The sequence below is a fragment of the Chlamydotis macqueenii genome, chromosome 3, assembly GCF_036417535.1.
Source record: "Chlamydotis macqueenii isolate bChlMac1 chromosome 3, bChlMac1.mat, whole genome shotgun sequence".
In the NCBI taxonomy this organism is placed as follows: Eukaryota; Metazoa; Chordata; class Aves; order Otidiformes; family Otididae; genus Chlamydotis; species Chlamydotis macqueenii.
The window spans coordinates 99,356,749-99,383,876 of NC_141558.1; the positions used below are offsets into that span (position 1 = coordinate 99,356,749).

General features: G+C 40.9%; 2 protein-coding genes across 5 annotated transcripts; one reads left to right on the forward strand and one right to left on the reverse strand.

Annotated features, from left to right (window-relative positions):
- The first annotated feature begins 554 nt into the window (after positions 1 to 554).
- PHF10 (PHD finger protein 10) lies at positions 555 to 21,304 on the forward strand. Of its 3 annotated transcripts, none has more exons than XM_086743303.1 (12): positions 678 to 1,202; positions 3,966 to 4,072; positions 4,633 to 4,763; positions 5,564 to 5,647; positions 7,062 to 7,195; positions 7,289 to 7,438; positions 8,625 to 8,734; positions 10,299 to 10,452; positions 12,941 to 13,096; positions 17,851 to 17,959; positions 18,241 to 18,429; positions 19,911 to 21,304. In XM_086743303.1, exons 1-12 carry the CDS (start codon positions 693 to 695, stop codon positions 19,994 to 19,996), a joined length of 1,920 nt encoding a protein of 639 aa, XP_086599429.1. In that variant the 5' UTR covers positions 678 to 692; the 3' UTR covers positions 19,997 to 21,304. The 3 variants fall into 3 exon arrangements, with proteins under 3 accessions (XP_086599430.1, XP_086599429.1, XP_086599431.1); XM_086743305.1 differs by having other exon boundaries at positions 1,073 to 1,202; positions 5,570 to 5,647; XM_086743304.1 differs by lacking the exon at positions 12,941 to 13,096 and having other exon boundaries at positions 555 to 1,202.
- C3H6orf120 (chromosome 3 C6orf120 homolog) lies at positions 20,973 to 23,853 on the reverse strand. 2 transcript variants are annotated; one of them, XM_086743306.1, is made up of 3 exons: positions 23,606 to 23,853; positions 23,018 to 23,066; positions 20,973 to 21,927 (listed from the first exon to the last, which is right to left on the reverse strand). In XM_086743306.1, exon 3 carries the CDS (start codon positions 21,878 to 21,880, stop codon positions 21,323 to 21,325), a length of 558 nt encoding a protein of 185 aa, XP_086599432.1. In that variant the 5' UTR covers positions 21,881 to 21,927; positions 23,018 to 23,066; positions 23,606 to 23,853; the 3' UTR covers positions 20,973 to 21,322. The 2 variants fall into 2 exon arrangements, with proteins under 2 accessions (XP_086599432.1, XP_086599433.1); XM_086743307.1 differs by lacking the exon at positions 23,018 to 23,066.
- Between the last annotated feature and the right edge of the window lie 3,275 nt (positions 23,854 to 27,128).

Consider the following 27,128-nt stretch of genomic DNA (forward strand, 5'->3'; position numbering starts at 1 on the left):
TTCCAGGCCAGTTGTATTGTTCAGAGCCGAAAGCAAACGCTCGCGAACGCAGACAGGGGCGGTTGGGGGGGGGCTCTGAACGCCCCGTGCCCCGCTCGGGTTTCGGGGCGCCTTTGGGGCTGCCTACGGGCAACGCGCGAGGGAGGGGGAACCCCCGGGGGCGGCGGCCGGGGCTCCCGCGGGGGCGCGGCTTCGCGCTTTGTTCGCCGGCGCGGGGGCCGCGCGCGCGCCCATGGAGCCCGGCTGCGCGCGTGCGAGCGGGCGGGCGCACGCGCCGCCCCTCTCTCACCACCCACCCCCCCCCCCGCCTCCAACCCACCCCCGGCGGGACGAGGGTCCCTGCCGGCAGGGAGGGTCGCGCGTTGTGTCTCCGCCCGGTTGGAAAGGCGGGAGGGGGACGCGGGGCCCCGGCGCCGCCCGGTGCGCAGCCGGCTCGGCGCCTCCGCGCAGCGGCGGGGCTGGCGTCAGGCGCCCTCCTCGCAGGGGCGAGCGCGCTCGTGGCGGCTCCTCCGCCTGCGCCCCCCGCCCCTCGTACACCCCTCCTGCGGGGGCTGATGGTTCACAAACGTAGCTCGTCCCCGGCTGACGTTCCCGGAGACGGGAGCCTGGCGGCGGAGCAGCCCAGCCCCGCTGGGTGCCAGCTCCCGCGCCGGCCAGCGGCAGCGGCGCTCAGCGCTGACCACCCTTGGGGGATGCTGCCCCTCCGCCCCGCGCTGCTACCCAAGCGCTACCGCGGCGGCTCGGCTCCGCGATCGCGGCCGGGCCGCGCGGCCGCCCGAGCGGCGGCGGCAGGAGGAGGAGGAGGAGGGCGCGGCGGCGGTGGTGGTGGCGGCGGCGGCGGCGGCGGCAGCAGCAGCAGCGGCGGCGGGGCCCCGTCGCTGGGCCCGCGCGGCGGCGTTGGCGGGTCGGGCCGGGTACCGGTCCGGCGGCGCGGGCCGGGGTCGCCGCGGGCTGCCCGGAGGGGGGCGGAGCAGGAGCTGCGCGAGCCGCCGCGCTCGTGCGCAAGCTGGCCGGTAGGGGCCGTTGCCACCCCCCGCAGGGGAAGGGGGGGCGGAGCCGGGCGCGGCGCGAGGCCGGGTCGCGCGGCGGCGGCGCTACTCCTCGCCCAGCCGGCGGCGGCCCCCGCGGCCGTCATGGCGGCCGTCCTGTCCCCGCGCCTCTGCGACAGCGACCCGGCCACGCCCGGCGCCCAGTCCTTGAAGGTGAGAGCGGGCGGCGGCCGCGGGGCTGCGGGCCCGGCGCGGCGGCCTGGGGCTGTGGCGCAACAGCCGCCTCGGCGGGAGGCCTCATACGGCCCCCCTGCCTGGGCGCCGTGATCCCCGCCCCCGGGCTCGCCTCAGGCTTCCCAGGGGAGCCGGGCCGCCGCTTGGCGGGGGAGTTGGCGCCCTCCCGCGCCCCGGGCCGAAGTTCGGGTGCGTGTCCCCGGCCGGGGGACCGTCTTCCTACCTAAAAGTCTTTACTCGCCTTCCCGGCTGGGGCGCAGAAGCTGGTTCCGTACGGCTGACAGCGCCTCGGCGTCGCACCCGGCAAAGTTTGGGGTCTGGTGGCGGGCTCCTCTGCGGAGGCCTGCTGAACTGTGCCCGCTGTTCCCGGGCACTGCTTGGGCTTGTGGCACCGAGTGCTTGCTGCTGTTTCTGCACCCACGCTCGGATGCAGATCGGCAGTTACTTTTTGAAAGACGTCTTGGTAGTTCAGGCTTTCCGATTACATAATAAAGGATCGTTACGTAGATTTTGTATTGATAGACATACCAGGGATTCGTCATGTAACTTTATTACCTAAGAACTAACAGGCGTTTTACAGGAACATGCGTTTTCAAGGGAAGAAGGGGCTGGCTTTGACAATATTTAACTTTCCGTGTAAAGAAAGCCACAGGACCATCCATAATTATTGTTTTCGCTGCAGTAGCAGTAGTTGAACTACAGCATGTCTTAGATTGCAATGCAAGTGTTTTTATTTTTTTTCTGCAAAGTCCTCTGCAGCACACTGTCTCGTTTCCTAGAGCATTTTAGTCTGAGAGCCTGTGTGATTGAGTTTGCTGAAGTTTTCAGCAAATAAGAAAGCAAAGATGGAAATAGAGGACATTAATCTCTCCTGTAATATGAGTGCACATATTTTTTAACAATACCAGATTTAATAAAATAAAAATTCAAAGCAAAAGGAGAAACTGTGAGGCACTTCCTCTTAAAGTGTCAGGTTCAGAACTACTTTTTTTAAAATGTTTTGAAGTCTCATGGTAGCTTTGTTATAGCAAAGAATGACTTTGGCCCAGCTCGTGTTTTTCTCATACTAGTTGAAACGGTTTGGAGTGCATTAATGTTCTGTGTGGGAAGTAGGGATGAACTGCTGATGATTCATAGCTGGTTCACAAGATACTCTAGCGTGATGCCGTTTTGATAGGGAACTGCTACTTGATTTGTGTAATTAAGTTTATTCAAAGTGTTCTCAGCATTACTAGGAAATAGTATTAATAGTAATACTTGTGGAGGTGCTACTTAGCTGATTCTTTAAGTATAGCTGCATTAAGAAAGCACAGTTTCATTACATTTTGCTTTTAAGTTTTTGTTCTTATTGTATGAAAGATACAACTCCACAAGAAAGAAAAAAAAATGGTAAAGAATTGTGAAAAACGTGAAATAAACCAAAAACACAGGAGAGAAGTGGTTTTTCTCTGTGGCCTGTCTTGCTTACTGTACTGTGAAGTGTTACATAACAAAAGTAATGTATTCTTGTTTGCTGGAATCTTTTTAATGATATTTTAAGTGATATGATATGCAAAACGTAGTAGGATGAAATACATTAGCTAAGGTAAACCTTAGTAATTGTTCTTGTCATTATTAAATACATAAGTATAGTTGTGGGCTTCATCCATTTATTTCCGACAAGTTAATTGTTCTTTCTTAAACTTTTCACAGAAGCTATCAATCGTCATTCTTTCATACTACTCCACTTTATAGTTTCAGATACTTAAAGAGCTATCTTGTGCTTGCCTGTACTACTGGTGACAATAAGCGATTCATTTGAACACTTCTGCGTTCTGTTTCTCGCTTGAAGTCATGCAAGGGCGATTATTAAACGCTTTGAGAGTTGTTGATGGTGAGCACTAAGTAGGAGTGGTATAATGTATAGACAACAAAGAGGTGAAAAGCACAAGAAGGCCAGTGGAGTCATTGGTCTGAGAGATTTTACAGAACTCTATTTTTATCTTTTTTTTTTCTTTACTCTTTATTCCCTTTTTGCTATAGATCTCATGAAATCTGAATAGTGACACCTGTAAGTTAGCTTCTCAATGTTCCCTTGTAATAGCTTTGTTCTGAAGATGAGATTTGTCTTCTGTATCCATTCTGATACAAATTCAGTTTTTCTCTTTTTTTTTTCCCCCAAAAGACAAGTCTTTGCTACTTGCTGTAATCATATATTTTTGTAAACTGTATACAATTCCTTTGATTTAAACTGTATTTCCATAAACTCCTCTGTTGCTTTTGGTAATATTTCCCTTGATTTTATAAGCGTCAGCTCTCAGCAAGGGCTTGGTGTTTTTGCTCTGCCCTTGCTTTTGCGAGCTAGCCTGATGAGGTGAATTAGTCTTGTCCCTGACTGTCACCAGCGAGGGAAGTTTGCTGGGTCTGCGGCTGTCTGGCTGTGCTGATGCCATAGGTAGTTTACATCGAGAATGATGAACTTGGTGGTCAGAGCCACAGCTCTGTCTATTCAGTGCTACACCTACACAACAGGTGAGAAACTACCAGTTCTCCTTCTGTGCTCCTATGCGTCATGCAGCTAGTTTATAGCAATGAATTATTTGTGACATAAACTCTCCTATGAGTATGTTTGTAAAGACAGTTAAATAGCTCAGTAGTTCAAGTATATTTAAATTGTGGATTGCTTTACAATATTTTTTATGTTTTACATTATCCACTGAATACTCTTAACTTTTAAAATTTTTCCCTTAATTTTTGTTTCAGGATGACACAGAAGAAAATTCCAATGACGGCAGCCAGCCATCCAAAAGACGACGTATGGGCTCAGGGGACAGTTCTCGGAGCTGTGAAACTTCTAGTCAGGACCTCGGGTAATATAATTTTTTTAGGATTCACACTTCTTTATTGCTAGTCTTATTGTATTGTCGGATGTGCTTAAGTATTAGCTCTTCTTCTCTCTTTGCTTGTATAGTCTTCATATATCTTTCTGAATTGAGGCAATGTCCTAGGAGTGGCTAGGTGTTTTTTTCTTCCAGCATATTTTAAGACATCTTATTTTAAACCAACGCAAAATGTGATGCATCTTAATCTGCAATCAGAAACACAGCTTACATGTTTTAAAAATATTATATATTTTTTAAATGAATTTTGACAGTGTAATACCTGCTTATCCTGTCTGCTGTCGTGGTTATCCCTTTCTTCATGTTCAGTCTCGCAGCATGTTGATGAATGCTGATTTGGAGAATACATGTGAAGCGGAGTACAGCTAAATGACTCTGAAATGGGTTAACAAGATGCAGTATTCTCAAGTGCTTGTCTAATTTCATAGATGTTTTTCATTGCCGTAAATATGAGTTAGTGAATTTCTAGAAATGAAAGTATCCCTCTTAAGAAATCTTTTAATTTGTTCTGTCATTGTTCCTATACTTAGATACAGTTATTTTCCTGCTGAAAACTTGATAGAATACAAGTGGCCGCCAGATGAAACAGGAGAATACTATATGCTTCAGGAGCAAGTCAGTGAATATTTGGGTGTGACTTCCTTTAAAAGAAAATATCCAGGTATTTATCTTTTAAAAGTTTTTCTTCCAAAAAAACTTTCTTTCTGTCCTCTTACAGTTTGGATGTAATCTATGTCTTTTTGACTACAGCATGAGCTAACTGATTTTAAAAGGCCCTGGCAAAAGTAGGTCTAGATTATGTATGTTGTACTTCTTGTTACTGGCATATTGAAAATGTATCCTACATTTTTTGAAGTAATTTAAGACTTTTTGATATTGACACTGAAAATCTGTAAATCAGTCTTATTTGGGTTTTAGATCAGCAAGTACCTTTTGAAAATTGACCTCAGTTCTATTTTTAAGTATTTTGTTGGTGATTTCTTATTATGTAGCTATATCTCTACTGTTTCCTGAGCTGTGGCAGCATTTCTATGCTGTGGAAGAGTTTAAAAGAATGAATTGGGGAGGTTCTAGAATTTGAACCTGCATTATTAAGAATTGTCAAATCTGGTTCTTCTGTCATGGAATTTATTTTTAAAAGGTATATTAAAATGAAAAAGGAATATACCTTTAGTGCTTGATAGTGTTTTCTGCATCCAAACTAATATGTCATGTTTCTTTGGTATTTCTGTAAGTTTTAACTATGGGCAGGGTACTTAGAAAAATTGGCCATGTCCCTACAGCATATATTAAATTTAAAATTAATTTATAAAATTATCATGTTTGTAGGAATAGTAGTATAATACAGACTCTCACTGCCTGGAAATAAAATAGTCAGAGTACTTTGGTGTTTTTTTTATGGGGGAGTCTACATAACTGCACACGTTTTTATTGATTTTCTTTTGTTTGTTTTCTTTGGAGATTTAGAAAGACGAGATCTATCTCACAAAGAGAAACTCTACCTCAGAGAACTAAATGTTATCACAGAGACTCAGTGCACACTTGGTAAGAAAATAAATTGTTAGATGTCTTGTTACAGTATTAAAAATATGACACACTAAAAAAGTGATTCGATTTGTTAGAGAAGAATTGCATCACTCTCAACTGAAAACATAAATTCTGAAATGAAAACTAGTTTATATTTAATTTTTAATTTGTGTAGATTGACTGTGAGGTATCAGCATTCCAGATTTACTATAAAACCACGAACTTTGGATCTATTCTAATTACTTAGCAAAATCTGTTCTATGTTGTAAATTAACTTTTAGAACTTTTTTCTCCTTCTAGAATAGAGAACACCTTAATTTTTCTAATGAAAAAGTACGTCAGTCTTATTTTGCTGAGTTAGTTGGAACTCAGCAAACATTAGTGTATCTTACACAGTTAGGCTTACATGTTAGAAATTAGAAGTGTATATTAGAGCACTTGAATGTACTTGCAATGGAACAATGCCATTTATACAGCTTATATAGAAAGAAGTAATTTTTTTTTTCTCTGCTAGTATTCGTGACTTGGAGCACAGTAGAGATTAAATGACGCCTGTCGCATTTTCTTCTGTGGATCAAGGATCTATGCAAATGTTATGTCATTTTGTATACTAATGTTCTTTGGTATACCACCTTTATTTCTCACCTGCCAGCTGTCTTGATTTTTTTTTTTTTTTCAAAACTTAAATATGCAGGAGAGAACAGTATCTAATTTTTATCAATAGAAGCAAAATATTGTGTTCTTCCTCCTATATCCAGTAAAAGTGTGGGCTGAGTTAACTATCCCTATTTTTAAGTTTGTATTTACAATCAGTGATAGTAACATAAATCAACCTCCATTCTGTTGTCAAGGTTTGGAGATTAGTTGTGTTGAAACCTTTAAAGGAGGAGTTCTGCATTGTAGCTGTAGAGTGAGGCATTGTGACTTCTGGACTTCAAGTACTTTAATTAGGAGTCAGGGGTCTGTGTGCAGTTTGCTGCTCTGAATGGCCCTCACAGTGGTTCTTCCTTGATTTGTATAGAGAGGTTATGTAAACCTCATAATTTCAGTTAAGGTTCTGCAAGGTAATGGAACTAACACTTCATCAGTATTGGAAACTGAAACTAACAGTTCACCAGGTTCTGCATAGAACAAAGATTATACCACACAGGGGAGTTTAGTAGGTGGCTGAGTCCGTGTGAAGGAGTCTGTAGCTGTAAGCGAGAAAAATAAATGAGCCTTGGCTCCTTGGGTAGAAGCAAACTCGTAATCAGCCTTAAAAGCTAAACAACGCAAGTTCACTCCTACTTGAGAGAGAGAGAGAGAGAGAAGCATTGTGCACAGCAAGTTGTTGTCTTTAGCTGCCCAAAAACTTGAGTTGATCATTGTGGGATATAAATAACCTACAGTTAATTTTGCCAGATAGCATCATTATTGCTTTTATCTATTTTAGGTCTAACAGCTTTGCGTAGTGATGAAGTAATTGATCTTATGATTAAAGAATACCCTGCCAAACATGCTGAGTATTCTGTTATACTGCAAGAGAAAGAACGTCAGCGAATAACAGATCATTACAAAGAGTACTCTGTAAGTAACTAGCATATAATGTGAGGAGTGTAAGAAAAGGCTGTTCGGAACTGATAGTTGTGTATGAATTAATAAAATGATTTTTTATTCCAGCAAATGCAGCAGCAGAACACACAGAAAGTAGAAGCCAGTAAAGTTCCAGAATATATTAAAAAAGCTGCCAAGAAAGCTGCAGAATTCAACAGCAATTTAAACCGAGAGCGGATGGAAGAAAGAAGAGCCTATTTTGATTTACAGACACATGTAGGCAGATTTAAATTTCTTATCAATGTCAATAGGTAGTTCCTTGCTTCTTTTGGTAAAGTTGGTTTTGGTGCCATTAAAACTATTTTATTATCAAGAGTTTTGGTTAGTCTTGTTTCAGACATGTAGGGACTTAAGCAGCTTTGCTGTTAAATGGGTAATACTGCTAAAAATAATATCAAATATATTTAATGTGATTTTTTTTTTTATTTTAAAAGTGAAAAAGCTTGTCTCCGGAAGCTTAAAAAAATTCAGTGTTACTTTGTTGTCATGTCTTTAATCTACTGGTAGTAGCATAAAACTAAGTAATGTTTAGGTTACTAAGAAGCTTCTGTTGCTGTTGCATTTATTCATATAAATGGCTAATTCTTTTTTTAAACACCTCCAGAATTTTTGCTTAACAATACATAGAGTAAAACAGTAAACTATTTATCCTCTGAAAGAGTGCTGCTTGTCAATGTTATGCCCTTGTTTTTGTTAGGTGTTATATTATTTTTGTATTAGATGTATTTCATGTTTCTGTGCCTGATTTAAAAACAAAACAAAAAGAAAAAAAAAACGGCTGGCACTTTAAAGCAAGACTGTTCTGCTTGTGTAAAGGCAGTAAAGCAAAAATTTTCTCTGTGCGAATTATTACATGGCAATCTGTCATGGAAAGTAGACATTTTTCTGGTATTGAACCATGTTAGAGACAAGATAGTGTATCATTAGTTTTGATTCTTTCTACGGGAAAGAACAGTTCTGTGTAAGCTGCTTCTTTCCTTATATTAGTTTCACTAATAGGATTTTTTGTAGTACGGTCTGGTTTCAGAATTAGATGAACATACTCTGGTACTCTCTACCAATATGGACCAACAATGATAATTCATGATAAAGATGTCAATCACAAAAGTTAATGTTTACTGTTTCAGTTGTTAGAGTTTAATTTTAAAATTATTTTACATAATATACTGTAATAAGTAGTCTTATTTAATATTCATTCAGTTCACTAGATGCTTAGTGAATGGACTTGATCTGTAATCCTGTTTTGGGAGTGAGATTTCTTACCATTTTAATTAATTGAATGTCCCATGGGAGAACTCGGGTAACTGTTCCAACTCAGTAAAACTGGCTAGGTAAAAAAATACTTAGGCTCAAACATTTGTATGTGAAACAAAAATGTAATTATTTTATATTAACAATACAGATTATCCAGGTGCCTCAAGGAAAATACAAAATCTTACCTACAGAGAGAACAAAAGTTAGTCCTTATCCAGTGGCTCTCATACCCGGCCAGTTCCAAGAGTACTACAAAAGGTATTTTAAAAGCATCCTAACTGCCGATTCTGTTGCATTTACCTATTTTCTCTACATCTAGCAGATGGAGAACATTTCTTAAGAGTATTTACCTTAAGGTTTTGAATTAATTTTATGTTTGAGACACTTGCTAGTCTAGTAGATGCATAGTGTGACAGCTCTTGTCAAGAAAACAGTACTCGCTGCAAGAGTGCTGTCTCCGCTGATGTATTGCAATGCCTGAGGTTTAGCCTGCTCAGATATTTACTGTGGTAAAAACAGACATTGATTTCACTCCTGTCCCCCTTCATGTGTTTACTTATCATCTGCCTCTGAGTGTGTGCTAAGATTAATGTTACTGTGTCAAAATGTTGTAATGCTGGCTTGTGATCATGTTTTCCACGGGACAGCCTTACTGTCCTTTTTTACATTTTAGAAAGTTTTTAATTAAAAAAAAACATAATTGGTTGATCTTGTGGGCTAAGTTTAATGTTGGATTTGTAAGAAAGAAAGGTATTGCTGGTTGGATCTTTATATTTAATGAAAAATGTGTACTTTACTGTCTATACAAATTTAAGACTTTACCTAGTGACATTTAACAAATACCAATTGATCTGAAAATTGTTACCCAAGTCTTACCATCTACACAACAGAGATGGTACTCCTCCTATACATGCACAATTTTCTTTAGAGTTCTTTGTCTGCATATGCCTTGCTCATTCCAGTGTGTGTACATACAGCCTACCCCAAATTTGCATGGTACGGGCCATTCTTGAAGGACTTGAATTTTATTAATTAATTGAATTAGAAATACTACGTATCTTGGTTTTTTTGCACTTAGAAGCTGCAAGTGAAACTGTTTATCCTTCTTAATGAAGGACACAAGCTTTCAAAACATGCATCAAAATAATATCCTACTCTTTACAATACTTGTCCTTAATACTAAAGAGGACTTTCACTTTTTTCTTAGTATTTAAGGTTAAAAAAAAAAAGGGTAGATTACACATGGTAAGCTGTATATGGCTGTAAGCAGCATGATTAGATCTTCACATTTTTGTGAAATTATATTTTTATATACATTTTTTTTCTCCTTCAGTAATCAAAGAACTCCAACATATAGCTGTACTCTGAACTTACTTTGCTTTAGACCCTAGCTGTTTGTGTGCCCTGGGTTAGAATTGTTATGCTCGTGCTATGTGGGCACTGTATATTTATAAACAAAGTAGTTGTTATTGTTACAGACAGAATAGTCTGGGCATAGCAGTGTGGACTGGCTAAAGATTTTTAGGGGTTCTATGGCCTCTTACGATTATGTAGGATTAGAACATTGCAAATACACTCTTCCTGTGTTGCACGAATATATACTGTACAAAGAAGACAAGTACTAGATGGTACCACGTTTGGGAAGAGAAAAATTAGTATGTTTCCTATGTTTTCAGAACTGCATGTTTTTAGGTGCCTTCCTGAAAAAGGGGAGTTTTTCTTGCTCTTTCTCATTGAAGTTCTCGTATGCTGTGTGACTTAATAGTTATACATAAAGTACATGTGAATTAATTTTCTTTATTTATTTATTTTTAAACTTTAGATACTCTCCAGATGAACTTCGTTACTTGCCATTAAATACAGCTCTTTACGAGCCTCCTTTGGATCCAGAGCTGCCTGCGTTAGACAGTGATGGAGATTCAGATGATGCAGAGGAAGGGCGAGGTGATGAAAAGCGGAAAACCAAAGGCAATTCGGTGAGACAAATTGAAAGTATTCTTCAACAAAAAAATCCTTTCCCTTCACTTTTGTTAGTTTCAGTAGTTTCTTAGTAGAATGTTTAACATTTGCAAAATGAAGGAGAATCATAAGCTAAAAGTGTATTCCCTTTCTTAGTACTTCTCTTTATTTTATAACATTGCTCTCCAGCTTTCCGTTTGATCCATTTTTAAAGTAAATCAAACAAATATTTGAAATTTCAGGCTCTTTCTTCCTTCTTTTTAAAGAAAACTTGAAGAATCTTCCCAACTGCAGCTCTTCGTTATGCCTTTTTCCCCAAGAGGAAGTTGCTGGTATTTCTGAGGGGAATGAACACTGTAGTTCAGGTCACAGCACATTTTGACATTTTGCTATTTGAGTGCCACAGAATCTGTCACTAAAGCAAAGGTATTGATAGCCTGATAACTTTTTCTTTTTTGGTGTAGAAGCAGGAAGTACTCAATACAGAAACAGTTACTTTATTCCAGTTTAAAGAGAAGATAAAAAAGCACTGGTTTTTTTTGCTTTACAGTACATCTTTTAAAAGATGTTTATGTTCTCTCTATGTATGCAAACACAAGATTAACTGTTAATGAAAGTTAAGGGAAACTTTCACGTACCTATCTTAATAGTGTTTTAAGTGCTGAAGAGCAGCTGAGCTTCAGATGAGTTGTCTGAGTACAACTGAACCATTGATATATTGCTGTAGGTAGTATGTAGGTGACAACCACTTTCCAGCAGCTTAACCCTGATTTTAAGAGAAATAGAATATAAAATCACAGGTGCATTTAACAGTTGCTAGTTCAATTGATGAACATGTTAGATGGTGGATATATATAAAAAACTAAATTTTGCCATAGAAACATTTTGAATATTTGTTTGAATATTCATAAGATACTCGTAACTGAGGAAGAAAGGAAGGGGTCAGCTTGTAGTCTAACAAGGGAGAGAGAGCTGTTAATACACCCTTCCTGTTTGTGTTTTTTGGAGAAGAAGAAATCATATAAACTTAGCATGCTAAATGTCAACTCAAAATTTTGATGTAATCATACTCCAGCTTTTTTACAGTTGATCTTTAACCATTTCTTCCCAGTTCCCTTTTCCACTGACTTCCATTTCCCTTAATGGTAAAGAAAAGTAACTGGACTGAGTAGACTATCCTTTAATTTTTCACAGAAGTTCAGAAGTCTTTTTGGTGATGGAATGCACAAGGGAAAATGTCCTTATGTTGGAAAAGTGTAGGGAAAATTTAAAATGAGATTCCTGTCAAGTGGGTTTGGCTATGGGAGCAGGGGTTCTTTGCTAGTCATTGGGGCCTACTGCTTGGGGAAAAATACCTGCCGAACACAAAGGTGGGCAGATGTCGGGCTTCTTTTCTGAGCTTTGGGCTACCTATGTAGAGGTACCTACCAGAGATTCGTCGATCTCCCTGGTGAGTCCTACAATATGCTTTATGCTTTTTCCTTTCTCACTCTCCCCTTTGTTGGAGTCAGGTAGCAATTGTCCTGTTCTGTAGTGTTTTGATGGGCCTGTCCTAAATAACCTTTCCCCTAAAATAACAGTGAGCCATACCATTGTCGCCGCATCGTTTGCTTTGCTTTTGTGTTATACTCCTCCCTTTGCCCTGCATCTGTTTTGTCTGTTTTGATTTTAGGCTCTGGGACATAGACTGATTGCTGTTATGTTTGTAGAGCGTGCCTTTTACTGTAGGGCACTGTTGTTATTTGGCTTTTTGGTTTTTATTTTAATAAATGTGATTAATCATATTGCTTTCTTCTGGAGCTTTTTGGAGGCCTTTATTAACACTTCTCTGAGAAAAATCTTGTGCTGCTGCCTGCTGCTCTTAATTATGCTTACATTGATTTCTCACCCTCTTTGAACCTCTTCCCCTCTTACTTCCCTCCTCATTCCTAAAAAAAACCAAAAAACAAAAACCAAAAACCTTTAACTGCAGCATAAATTCTGTTGTTTGGTTCTGTGTTAAATATTGAAGTCTGTTTTGCCTTTGGCATTCTTCTGCTGCAATTCAAATGAAATATTTAGATTGCTCCTGGTGAAAACAGTAGATGAGGGTGTCACAAAAAACCTTCACAGGTTTAATTCAAGGCAGTGCTATTTGGTAGTACAGTTTAAATGCATGGCAAGAGCACTTTTAACTTTCTGCTGGCCCTTTAGTTTGTAAACAACATCTTGCATATAGTGGATTTCTTGCTGACTTAAAGGAAAACGGTTCAAAGAATTACACTGTTGTGCTCCCCACAAGACCAACTGTAAAACATGACTGCTGTTGCTGATGCCAGTCTCTTAGCATGAGAACTAGTAGATAATGAAGGTTATGAGCAAAGGTGTTCTGGATTGTGATGTACACCATGCTTTTGCAGAAGGAAAGATGTATCCTTCTCTTACCTTATTTGACTAAAGGGCATAGGAAAGACTTGTCTGTCTATCCAAAAAATAAAAAATATAGCTATGGTATTTTTATTATAGGACAATTCGTCTGGCAATGTATCTGAAGGTGATTGCGCCACAGACAACCAGGAGGATTCTTTTCAGGGAAGACAAAAAACAAGAGACAAAAGTGCTACTCCAAGAAAAGATGGTTCCAAACGTTCTGTCTTATCCAAATCAGTTCCTGGGTACAAGGTAGAAGAAAAAAGCCCCTGACTGAACTTCTTTACTGACCAGCCTCTCCCTGAAATACTTCAATAATATGGGACTTCTGCTTGCTGTACTTCACTAGCTGCTCTCCTGTTGTGTGCTCCATCTGTTTTCTTCCTTAATTCCTTTTTGCTTTTATTTCATGTGGGGCTTTCCTTTACCCTAGCTATACGGTGGCCTCTGTTTCTGTTAACTTCTCAGATTCCCAGGCAGTAAGACCAGAAAAATCCATTGTGGATTTGTCATTGGAACTCTACATCTTTCTGTCTGCCTTAGCACAGCAGTCAGAATTATTTGCCAGTTCAAAACTAGGATTCAGTATCTATTATTTTATTTCTACTATTTAGTATGGCAGCATACCAAGCAATTAGTGCTGTAACGTGCAGCTATGTGGCTGAACATTTTTTTATGATGTTCATCTTAAATACAGTCTTTCATCCTGAGATTTTATTATGTATATGATGGAAGGCAAGAAGCTTACTACAGTTGTATAGGCAACACTACATAACCACTTTAACAGTATATGGAAAATAGCTTTTTATGTAGTTCATACTATGTAGATACTTCTGTGGGCAATATGCTTTTATCCAAGCTAAAAGCTTGGTGAGGATGTTAAGACATTTCAGCTGTCAAGCTGCGATTGCCAAACCTAAGATCCAAACGGTCAGTATTACTGCATCATAATTTCAAAAATTAAGATAAAAATAAGGTTAAGATAAAAATACTTTTCAGAAGAAATGGGAATTGACATGCATTATTTATGTGTTATTGTTCTGCATACTAAGACAGGGTCTGAATATGATATAACACTTTTAAAGCACATTATTGCCTAGTCCTGTTCCACTGAAAGGAATGACAATTTTCCATTGACTTACGTGGGAGCAGGAATAGACCCATGAAGAGGGACAACACTACATTAAGACAGAGTCTAGTATTTAGCAATCAGGAATGCTTGTTAGGAGAGGTAATGGAAAAAGGAACATTTCTGTCAGTGACAAGATCGTACGTATTGAGAAACTGTCACAGCAAAAGTGAGTTGTTAATGGCTTGCATTTTATATGCATAAATATTTATTGTCTGTATCTACAAAGGTAACAGTAAACAAACTATAACTTACCTTAAGAAGCTAATTTCCAGCAAGAATTGGACAGCTTTGATAAATTTTCTCTACATACAGTATCTGTACAAGTTCATAGCAGATAGCAAGCTCCAGTTGTGTTTTTTCTTTCCATGAATTTACTAAGAAATATGCAAACTATGGAGATTTAGACTGTGATACCATATGTATATTTTTTTATATGAACTTTGCAAATCGTTGTAGACACAGAATGCATAACAATATTCCTGTGAACATGAAATCCAAAGATGGAGCTTGACTTTTTTTTTAGCTTTGTTTAACTTGATGTTAGAGATTGTGTACTCCTGATTTACAGAAGTTTCGCTTAGCTGTGAGATGCAAGTGTTTGGTTAGTCCAATCTATTAAATGGCCTTATGAATGCACAGAGAGAGAACTGATGGAGTAGAACTGTCTGCAAAGTTCTGAACTTCTAATTGTAGAAGAGTAATGGTAGTATACAGTATTGCATTTTGAAAATGAATTGTCGTAGCAATTAATTATTCGTTCAGAATCACCAATTTTGTTAGTAACAAGGTGTTACTGTAAACTTATAGTGCCACATCTTTGCAATGTCAGCGTACCCTGCCTGCATCAGCTGTCAGGCTGTTGAGAAGTCAAAGGTGATGATGTTGTGTTGTTTGGGTGAGAGGATTGGCTTTCTTGTTTGTGGGAATGTTTTTGAATGCTTTCAGTTAATGCAATTACGTAAGCTGTTAACTGGTAAGACAGAAAGATTCTTGTTTGTTAGTCTGTAAAAACACCAGACAATGATATACCATGTGTGCCTAAATGTTTAGGCACTTTGAGCTGAAGGCTTAACTGATGTAAAATGTTGTCCCTGTGAATTCTAAATCTTTGTAATAATTTTGTTCTGTATTCTTAAATATTTGACTATTTTTGTAGGACAGTAATCTTTCGGTTACATGTAGCTAAAATTGAAGGATAATTGCTATGGCATCAACATGTAAATGTATAGTTATAGCCACATGATGAGTATTACAGGATTCACACATTTCCACTGAGTTATTCTCGAGTAAAAGAAAAAATGTATTTTATATGGAGCAATTTTTATTGTCAGTTCTTTAACAAAGAACTGGTAGCGTGTGTTTTACATTTTTTCATGTTATGAATGGCAAGTCTTTGTTGCTGCAGGACTGGCTACTACAGTTGCACACACAGGGTACTGTTGAAAGTACAGGAAATGTTTTGCACATAAAACTGAAACGTTTTGAGAAACTATATTTTACAACACTTCAGTTTTGGGTCACTGTATACATTAAAGTGGAACACTTTGCATTCAGAATAGGACCTTATAGAAATTGTGTAGTTAGAATGCTTACTTTGGGACCCGCAGCACAGCAGCATGGAAGTGAAAACTTACAGAGCAGGCAGCCATCGTTTTGACCCTGCATTCATTTTCTTTCCCAATAAGATGGGGACCTAGAAAGCAAAATTTGCTCTAATCAGATGGGATATTATGACTTCCCATTTGGATTTGGTAGACTTTTTTCATAGCATTTCTAAAAACCATTTATGGTGGTAGAACTTGAACTGTTTTGAAATGTGAATAGTCTTGCTTTTTTAATTATTATTTTTGTAAAAATACTTCCATACTGTTGGAAATTTATTATTAACAGACTGTGATTCTCACCCCCCAAGATGCATGATGTCTAATGAACACAATTTAGTGAAGTAAGAATAGATAGAAGCATTGTTAATAAATGCATCTATATCAGTGTCTAAGTTTAGAATTATGTGTATCAGAGTATTCACTGCACGTACCCTAATGCAGGTACAGTGACCGAAGAGTAGCTCACTTTAGTTTTGCTGGAGTACAAGGGAGTATGCTGCTGTATATTAAAGGCAGTAAAATACAAATCAGTAGTAAACTAGAAGTCTGATTAGAAAAGTGCACTTGCTATTCTAGAATGGCTTGGTTTACTTAGAAATAGATAAAAACACAATTAAAAAAAAATAGAACATAGCCTAAACAACGGAAGGGTAAATGCTGCAACACTGACGAGGTTTAAGCATGTGCCACTTTTGTTGGGAGGAGCAGGGTATAAAGGCATACATGTAGGACACACAGAATAGTTAACAGTAAAAGAGTTTGTGTGGTTTTGCTTCCATTATATTTATTATTTTGTAGAGACATTTGTGAATGTTAGACTTCTTTTATTGTTTTATTATATTTATGTATAAAACAGGTTGACTCTGCTTTTTTAAAATAAATAAGCAAAAAAAAAAAGTCTGTATGAATGCCTCTGTCATCTTTTGAAGGAAGTAACCTATAAACATCTGGTATGGTCTTTTGTTTTCTTAAATAAAAATCTTTAGACCAGACTATTTGAAGCAGACTGTAGCCGTATTTTAACTTAAAAAGCAGATTGAAAACTTCAGAAAAGTAATGTGTTCTGACTACTTAAAAATTAGTTGAAATATTAATTATCTTGCTAGGTGCTAGAAAAAAACTGGCAGCGGAAATGGACACACTTAAAGATAAGTTGTGTTGCAAAAGATCTTGGTCATTTTTTTTTTCATATATATAGTCCTGTTTTCACTTCTTAAATTTACTTTAAAATTAAACTCCATTCTTCTCCCCACATGTGATTAGTAGTTCACTGGAACTCACCTTGCTTACTGACAAGCCACTTAGTTCCTTAGAAAACAGGATAGGTCTTGAACTCCGTGCACTAGCTGCATCTTTGCAGGAATTTTTTTTTTTTTTTCAAACTGGCACTAGTCGATTTAACATCAGTGAGTACTATATTAATTTTCAACTGCATTTCTCACTGATTTCATTATGCAAAGGTCAAAGCTCAACAATGTAACTACTGACGTGTTTCTGAAATTCGTAATGCCTTACTTCTTCCTTGGTCCTCATCAGGATGAAACTCCGTTGGTGTATCTCTTGGGTTGGGACACGGAATACGTACATGAATGTTACTCACTCAAACAGCTACTGTTTCTCTCTGACCTTTAAAATGGATCTCATGGACCCAAAGACACTCCAGATGATCACTTAGAAAGATTATGTGTGTAAAGGTGTAGTTAAACACAAGGGTGTGTTTTTCTTGTAGCAATTATGACTGGATACAAGAAAGAATGCTAAAACAGGTACCTGTGTACAGTGTAGCTAACCAGATGTTTTGAAACTTTTTTTTTGTAAAAATCAAGGTTATTGCTTTTGCAATTAATTTTTTGTATTTAGGGACAAATGTAATGCAGATGGAAAATTCTATTTAATTTCTTCCATAGACAGGAAATCTGCATGGAGATTCATAAATAAGTATTCTGTCTTGGAAAAGAATACTGAAATTTTTAATGCTATGCCACATTTAATTTACATTGAGGGGCATGTTAGCTGATGAATTCATAGGAGGAAGTGAGTACATGCTTTTGCTCCAATTTGATTTACATATAACTCACTGCATGTGCCAAATGCAAAATTTTATGTAGTTAATCTACGATTTTTTTCAGTGCCGCTGATCCTGTGTATTAAGGTTCACACATCATAACAAGTAGTTCATTACTTTTAAGAGCTAAGGAGATATATGACATTTCCTGTTAAATCTGTAAATTCTTCTGGAATGAATTTATAGCCCTCTTCTACCCTTCCAGCCAAAGGCCATTCCAAATGCTATATGTGGAATTTGTCTGAAGGGTAAGGAGTCCAACAAGAAAGGAAAAGCTGAAGCTCTTATACATTGCTCCCAGTGTGACAACAGTGGTAAGTATCTGCATACACTAAGCGGATTCCTAAGGGAGTTTGTTTGACACACCTTTCTGCAGAAGTATTTACTGTGTTACAGTTGCCTACCAGCAGTTCAGTTGCCTTTTCTGTCCTTTGTTAAGGCTCCATCTCTAGTTAATGTTATGTGTACTGGCACGTTCAGTGCACTGCGGGATCTCACCAGGTGAGCTAAGCTTCAGCTTCTGTCGAAGCAAACAGCCTAACTAACTTTACATTTTGTTTCAGACACAAAAGTAACAATATTGGTTTTAATCTAGGCCACCCTTCTTGCCTTGATATGACCCCGGAGCTTGTTGCTATGATTAAGACTTATCCTTGGCAATGTATGGAGTGTAAAACGTGCATTATATGTGGGCAGCCTCACCATGAAGAAGAAATGATGTTCTGTGATGTATGTGACCGTGGTTATCACACTTTTTGTGTGGGCCTTGACGCTATCCCTTCAGGTAATAAAGTAAGAGTTAATTGTTCCCTTCCCACCTCCTCTGAGTCCTGGGCTTTCTCTGTCAGAATTAATACATTCATTGCTTTTGAAAGAATAGTTTAAAGCAAGTGTGAAGGGTAGGAATAAACAACAGTGTAGGACTAGTTTTTTTTAATAAGCTTTATTTCTTTATATTTGGTTGTGCACAGTTTAACCTGGCAATTCCATAATAGGAAATATAATCAGCTTTTACCACAGAATCTGAACAGACTCATTCAGAACTAGGGTGGCTTGTTTTTTTTTTCCCCCTATATCCACAGAATACTGAGAATAATTACTTCTCATAAAAGAAACCTGTAAAGAGGCTGTATTGCTGCATATTGCTGGAGTATAGCTTTCACATTAATAAAAGTGTTTGTGCTATTATTTCAGTTCCTAAATTTAAAAAGTATGCTGAATTTAATATTTGTAAACACCTTTTTAAACCCCTTCCTTCCCATTTTTTTTCTTAAACATCAAAGCTGGAAGTGAAGTACCTAGATGTCAGGCAGCCTGTACCTTTAAATTACCTGGTCACTTGCATCACCCAGCCAACTCAAGGCAGTGTAAAGAAAGCTTCAGACATAAACATAACTGGTAGTACTGTTGCTTTTCTTGTCATACTAAATCGATGGTAAGTGAGCTCATGAATAAGTATTCAGTGGCTGCAAGTTCTGCAGTAACAGTATTCCCTGTAACTACAGCACTTCAGATGAACTGTAAATTCCTATTTTGGGAAGCACTGGAGCTAGCTGTCACTTTAGTATACGTTCTGTGGCCAGTTTAACTTTCAGGCTGACCTAAAGACAGAATCTAAACAAAACAGATTATATGCCTACAGAACTATAAAATTACCAAAGCAGCCTTTATGATTCCAGCTGTTGTAATATAAAGGGTTAAATGCTTGCTTCTGCTCTGCTCAGCCCTTTTATTGTTCCCTCAGTAAATGTGTTTAGTACAAGGTCTGGTGAGGAACCCCTGCCAGCAGTTTCATTGGTGCTGCCTGAATGCACTGAAATAACGGACATTGTTTTGGGGAATGGGACCCCCGTACCTGTGGTAGAAGAGCAATGTTCCCCAACTGCCATTCACTTCTGCTCGACTCAGCTGCCCGTAACCTCGAACAGTCATTCCCATGGAAATACAACGTGCAAACTCAAGCGTGGTTTGTCAAGTTCTTTCCTAACAACCACCTCCTTAGCAGCGCTGGCGCTCCTTGAGAGCCAGAAAGATGAGTGTAGCCAGTTGTTACGTGCAGTGAGCCCACAAGGGAGGGTGAATTTGATATGCTGCTTTCTATACCTTTTAGAAAAGATGCTTACATTTTAAGGAAAAGCACTGGTTGTTTACCTTAAAGGAAGTACTGCAAATAGAGGAGCACCTGTTAGAATGGTGAAAGGTGCGTAACTAGATGAGTGAGTAACAAAGGTAGTTTCCCAGTAATTGATAACTTTCTTTTCTTAGGTCGCTGGATTTGTGATTGTTGTCAGAAAGACCCTCCCGTACCCAGAAGAGGAGGAAGAAGGGGGAAAAACAGCAAGGAAGGTTAAAAAAGCCAAAAAACTTGCTGTCCAAAACTTAACTGCACAAATTAAAGTGATACTTTGGTGCTATTTAATCAACCACTCTAAGAGGAACAATACCACTTTTTGTTTTTTTAATTTTTACCAAATAAACTTTAAATTTTGGTTATATAATGATTTTTTTTTTTTGTGATACAAGTCACTAATAAGGTCCTGTCAGATGTCTAGACAAGAGATAGACAAGCCCAATTCCCACTGAAAAAGAGGCAGCTTTCTGTAATGAAATTTGAATTGTACATGCACCATTTGTATAAAATTATAGTAAGGTACTTGTTTGTTTCAGTGCACTCATCAGTAAGCTCTGTGAAAAGAAAATTACAGAGCAATTTAAATATACACTATTTGCATAGCAACTGGTTATTTTGAAAGACTCAACCAAAGCAAAAAATACTGGAAAAACTAACTTTCAAGGAAGAGTGGGCACGACCTGACCTTCTTACAATGTACTGCAAATTCCTTTCAGCAGAAATTTTCTTTGCAAGCTAACGACTTATTCATAACGATGTACTAAAAAATCAATCACAAAAAGCTATAAAGGGAGGTGTAAGAAAACACCTCTCAAGTTCAAGATACTGTATGCTGCGTTGCTTTGAACGAGGAATGAAAATGTCATATTGACAAATACCAACAGCTGAAGGCTTACTCTCCCCGCAGCAGTACTGAAGAAGTAACGTGTGCTCGATTCAGGTCATGGATCCGCAGAGGCGATGAGTGGCTGGACAGACCTCTGCTTGACAGATGGCTGACCTGATGTAGAGCACATGCAGTCAAAATACAGATCATCTATCCCCTTCAGTGACTGACTGGCATTTCCTTCCTTCACCCTCGGCTCCTCGAGTACACTCAAAAGCCATGGCTAATTAGTTTTACTAGACATAGTTGTTCAGCAAAGAAGTAGATTTTATTCCTAAATATGCTCTTAAATTGAGAGGGGCCACTGAAGTGCAGCAGTTTATTTCATTTTATTAAAAAAGATAGAAAATACTGAATTGGAGCTGATTTCCCTAAGCACCTGTTTAAAGTGAATTTAACAAGATCCCACCTGTACATTCATTTTAAGCCCTGATCTCTGAGGAACACTGCAAATACTGGGCTTGCTGCTCATTTTACTCATAGGGGAGGATTTACAATATAAAATTAAATATGGCTTTTTCCCCCACTTCCTTTCTGGTTTAGGAAAAGTAACCTGAATACCTCTTGAGAAACCATAACTAAGAGTATTAAATATTACAGCAAGCCATCAGTGTTCCATTTCACAGGATGAAGTGTGACTTAGTCCAGTGTGTTACCAATTTAAAAAAGAATTTCAAGTATTAATTTTAAGATTCCAATAAGTATAGTCCAGAAAACAGACTCCTCATCCTGAGATTCATCTTCTGTAGACTGTGAGTATTTCTGGTTTGCCTCCATCTCCTCGGGGTTGTAAGAAGCCTCACCAAACGGATACTGCACAACTGTTCGATCGTAGTATACTTTCATTTCAAACTCGCTCTCCAGGTGAGAGGGGTGACCGTAAATCCCTATTCCCACTGGGCGGCGGAAGTGTGCTGGTACGTGGACAACGTCTTGGCCGCAGGTTACAGACTGTAACTCGTACTCATCAAAGCTGGGGTGAAGAGTCACATCAGACACGTACAAGTCTGCATCACCTTTTAAACTCCGCATCTGAAGAACTATCTTTCCCTCGTGATTTAGTCTCAAATAGCTGTAGTTTCCTGCTCCAATCTGACCTTGAACAACATGAAGAAGAATCCATTCTTCAGGTACGTCCTCTTCCTCAAAGGTATTTACCACAAACAATACTTGAGCTGCCACAAATATCATCAGGATTCTTCTCCAGCGTGCTGCCATGGTCTTTTATGTTCTAGTCAGGCTCTTCCTGCGTCCCGTGCACTACCCTGTGAATACAAAACATAATTCAGATTTTAGCATATTCCATTCCTGGAAGGAATTGATTTTTTAAAATTTGGTAATTTTTAGAAATCCCCTCTAATCCATCCAAAGTTAAGCAACTTCAATTAAGTATGTTCATTAACTTTTCTTCTTTTTTAACAGTAAGAGAAACCATGGCCAAGATTCAGAGCTCTGTAGGATTAAAATGGCTTGAATTTCTTAAAGAAGTGTTCTTTCATCTGGAACTGACACAGAGACTTTAATTTCATTCTACCTGTATACATGCCAAATTTGACACATACCCAGAAGAGATGAAACCCAACAGTGATCTTATCCTCAGTTTTAAAAAAAACATTAAAAAAAAAAAAAGGCTTTTGCATGCTTGAAGAAGCTTAACTTCATATCAGGCATCCTGTTTGTTCTCCCATCCTCTCATCTTAACGTCAGAAGACAGTAAAGGTGCAAATCTGGGTGTATGCATGAAGCAGTATACGTTCTGACTTGCACTGGGAAGGGAGTTAGAAATAAAAAAAAAAAGATCTAGTGAAATAATACATTAATTTACAATTCTGCTGTGTGGATTGTTTCTAGGACTAAGCTTGGCATCGTTTCCCCGAAAAAAAAAAACAAACAACATTTCCTTTCCTGAAGACTTTGTTAATGTGCAAATGCTCAGCTCTTTACAGCACTTCTTACAAAACAGAAGGCTGAAGTTACAGGGGCAATGGGGAGATGGAAAGGACTGCTGCAAGATTAAGGCTCTCACACCCTCTCCCTCCCCGTTGCACGCTCCCTGTCAGGCAGCCCAAGCGTGCCTGCCGCACTCCTGTCCTTTGAACAGTTGCACTAAGTGCGCGTGTACAAACAAGCGAGCTCTGAACCTTGCTGAAGGCTTCCAGAGCTGTACTATAGCTGACTGAATTTCACACGCAAACCACGGTCAAGCGTAGGGGCCACAAGTATACACACTTCCATGTTTCAGATGAAGATTTTCATCCTCTCATTCGTTCCATAAGGACACTACAATTATCTTAAACGTGAAAGCTACTAGTAAGTTGTTCCGTGCCCTGCTAGCATCAAAACAAACGGCATTACCTCCACTGAGACGTCACTTAGAACTTGGAGGTTTTCCAGTTAAACAGATCTAGGGAAAAATGTACACACATTTCTGTAGTTCCAAGTTTTCTGTCCCAGAGGCCTCTATAACAAATGCAAGGTCACAATTCTGCAAAGACAGCATAAAAGAAGGAAGCGCAGCATTCGGGGAACCTGCCAGGCTGACAAAACCCCCGCAACAGCGGCAGAAGAAAATGGTCTTCTGCCTCTCGTCTCCCCGTATCGGCGAACTGACTCCCTGCCGCTTTTAAATCCAAGCGCTGGCGAAATACCCGAGCGGAGGAACAGGAAGAGCTCCGCGGCCGAGCGGAAAATAACCAAGTTACCGCGGGACGAACGAGCGAAAGCGCCCCGGCGCCGGGGCAGCACCCGGGCGGAGAGGCGGCGGCCGGAGACCTTGGACAGAGCCACCCCCCCCCCGCCCGCTCCCTGCTTCCCGCCGCCGGGACACAGCCGCCCCCTCCCAGCGACGCCGGATCGGCTCCCCCGCCCGCCCCGGGCCCTGCCACGGGGACGGCAGCGGTTCCGGCGTCACCCCCGCCGACTGACGGCCGGAGCACGGCTCACCTCCGGCCTGCCACGGGGGCTCCGGCAGCGGCGAGGCCGGGGCCAGGCGGGAGCGGCGGGCTCGGCGGACGTGCGGCGGCGCAGCGCTGCCCGAGTGCCGCGGAAAAGCCCCTCCCCGGGGCGGGCTGAGGCGGGCCCCGCGGCGGCGGCGGAGGGGAGGCGGGCGGGCGCGGAGGCCGCCCCTGAGGAGCCGCCGGCACCTCGCCGAGCTCGGCCCGGCCCAACGGCGGCGGGGGGGGGGGGGCTGGGGGGAGCCTCCGCGCCACTGACCACCGTCACCGCCGAGCTCTCCCGCCCCAGCCGCGCCCCCTCCCTGCTATCGCGAGAGCCGCCGGCGGGGGCGGGACCGTCGTCATGGCAACGCGGAACACCCCCCCCCCCCCCAGCCCCCCCCGGCGCCCCGGTGGCCCTGTCCGGTCGGGGCAGTGGTCACCCGGCCTTCAGAAGCTGCCTGGGCCGTGGAAAGGTTCGCTCTGCTGTCGAGGGGTGTGTGTGTGTGTGTGTGTCTGGGGGGAGCACGGCTTCGGAGCACCTGGAATTTGTGGAGTCCAGAAAAGTGCGATTCGGTTAGTTGCAAGTTCCGAGCTAAGGATGAGCTGAGGAGGAGGAGGATGGTGAGACACTGAGTGACTGGGTATGTAGACTTTTCTACAACACGCTATGCATTTTTCACAATGAAGTCCTAAAATTAGAGAAATCTCTTTTTTTTTGGGGGGGGGGGGGGTTTCTGCATGGAAATTGGATGTAAAACACTTGCTGGAAGACAGGTCGTCCTTCAACAACTGGTGACAGTTTCTGTGGCTGTCAGCATAAACTTCACCTAAGATCACAGAACAGAAAAACACAGTGTGAGGAGGAAAAAAAAAAAAAAGTCATTGCTTTTGAATGCCCGTTGATTTCGACGGTTATCTTGACTGAGCTCTTCAAAATTGTAAGCACGACCAAAGGATTGAAATTAAAAAAAAAAAACAAACCTGCATGGACTGAATTGCATACTGAGAGATTCAAGAGGATCTGTGCGTGTACCCCAAGGGTCCTGTATCAACAGAATGAGCTAATGTTCTGTCTTCAAACCGTAGCTCCCTAATTTCATAAAAGCCGTGTAACTTGTTCTGTTCATTCCTACCTCAAACAAACAGGCTGCATGAACCCGCCAAATGTGGATTCTGTTAAATCTGAGCTTTATTAAAATCAATTTCAGTTTAAAATGCGTTAAATAAGCTGATAAATCTCATTATTTAAAATTGTTCTTATGATGATTGAATATTGAGACAAATAGAAATATACTCTTGGACACAAAAGCATGACATGATAAAGAAGAGGTGTTTCCTTAAAATGCCCTCAAATTTTAACAGTCTTTTTTTTTTTTTCACATGGCTGATGGTTCCATTTGAAATGGGTGGACACCCAAGCTGTGGTAACATGCTGGAGCCAAGGTCTTTCAGCATTGCATTGCACAGAAAGAGGACATCGCTAGGAGGTATGCTTCATAGGAGTGTGGTGTGGTACAAATTTCTCACTGTCCACTTACATGTCACCAGTGTTCCCTTGCAATGCCACCTTGTCCCAACAGGGCGGAAATCTGCTTCTTGTCACGTTACTGGATGAGTGGTGTCAACACCCGTTGAAAGGCCAAAAAGCAGTGGTGGTGGTCTATGCCTGTCTGAATTGGTTTCCATCGGATCGACTTTACTGGCTCAGGGTCCAGCTGCAGGGAAGGAGTTGATGTTCTAACTCCTGTTCAATCAGTCAAGAAATCAGTCCAAGATCTCCGATACTTCTGTGGATTTCTACTAGTTCTCTAGTTGTTATGGACAGTCAGCTTGTTGTAGCTACAAGCATTGAAAGATGAAAATAAACTACAGTGAAAAGAAATGGGAAAAAAAAGCATACTAAACTGACTAGAAACAGTTAAAGACAGAGATGCAACACGTTTCAGAACAAGTTCTTTAGTCCTAGGGGTTGTTTGCCTGTCCGAACAACACCCTTTTTCTGAATCAGCATTTCTCTTTCTTTACTGATGACTACACTGTCATAACCACATTAATGACTGGATCACTCATTAAAATTCTCATCAGCATATTACAATAATTTTTTTCTCTAGTATTCTCAGCCATGAATCACAGCTTAGACAGGAAATACCGTCATAGGCTGTGCGTTGAGTTACCTCTGTGCAGCTGGTGCTCAACACAGTGGTTTTACCTAAATTCACAAGGAGACGTGAAAGACGATGTGGACTGGTACTTTCTCCAGGCAAAACTAACACAAGGAGATTGTGTTATCATCTATAATATATATTAGATGCTTACAGACAGGCACAGGAAAAGACATTTCTGTAGAAAGTATCTGAAATGCAGTTGAGGTAGATACTGGGTCCACGGATTGATGTGTGTCAAAATGGTTTAAATTGGCACGGATCAAAAACTTTGTCATAGAATCATAACTTGGGTTTAAAGGGACCTCCAGACTCCTCCAGTCCAACTTCGTGTTCCAAACTGGTCTAATTAAATGAGGTTGATCAGGGCTGTTTCCCATTGACTCTTGGACAACTCCAGGGACAAAGATCCACAACCTCTCTTCAGAAACTTGTTCTAGTATTCAACCACCCTCATGGTGTTTTGAAAAAATAATAAATTAAAATCCTGATATCTAATTGGATTTTCCCAGTTTCCAGCTTATAGAATCATGGAATAGTTTGAATTGGGAGGGACCTTTAAAGGTCATCTAGTCCTCCAACCCTCCTACAAGGAGCAGGGACATCTCCAACTAGATTAGGTTGCTCAGAGCCTGTCCAACTTGGCCTTGAATGTTTATCTTACGACTGTGCACCTCTGAGAAGAGTCTGGCTCCATCTTCCCTGTATCTTCCAATTAGGTAGCTGTAGGACATTATGAGGTTCCAGCTGTCTCTTCTCCAGGCTGAAGAGGCCCAGTTCTCTCGGCCTCTCCCCATATATCCAGCCCCGTGACCACCTTGGTTGCCATCTACTGGACTTGGTCCAATATGTCAATATCCTTCTTGTACCAACAACCCCAAAACTGGGGTTGGTACCAACAGCTCCAAAATGGACACAGGACTGCAGATGTGGTCTTACAAGTGCCAAAAAGAGAGGAAGGATCACTCCTGGGACCTGCTGACTACTATTACTAATACAGCCCACGATGCAGTTGGCTGCCTCTGCTGCAAGGGTGCAGTGGTGATTCATATTCAGCTTCTACAGCAGGATCTCCAGATCCTTTTATGTGGAGCTGCCTCCCAGCCAGCCATCCTCCAGTCTTTCCTCTTCCATGGAGTTACTCTGTGCTGTATGAAGGACTCTGCACATACTCTTGTTGGACTCCGTGATTTAACCCCAGCTGGCAATGAGCACCACACTGTTGCTCGCTCACTCCTCCCCTGTCAGTGGGATGAGGAAGCGAGTCGGAAGGGTAAAAGTGAGAAAACTCATGGGTTCAGATAAAGACAGTTTAATCGGTAAAGCAAAGGCCATGCACACAAGCAAAGCAAGGCAAGGAATTCATTC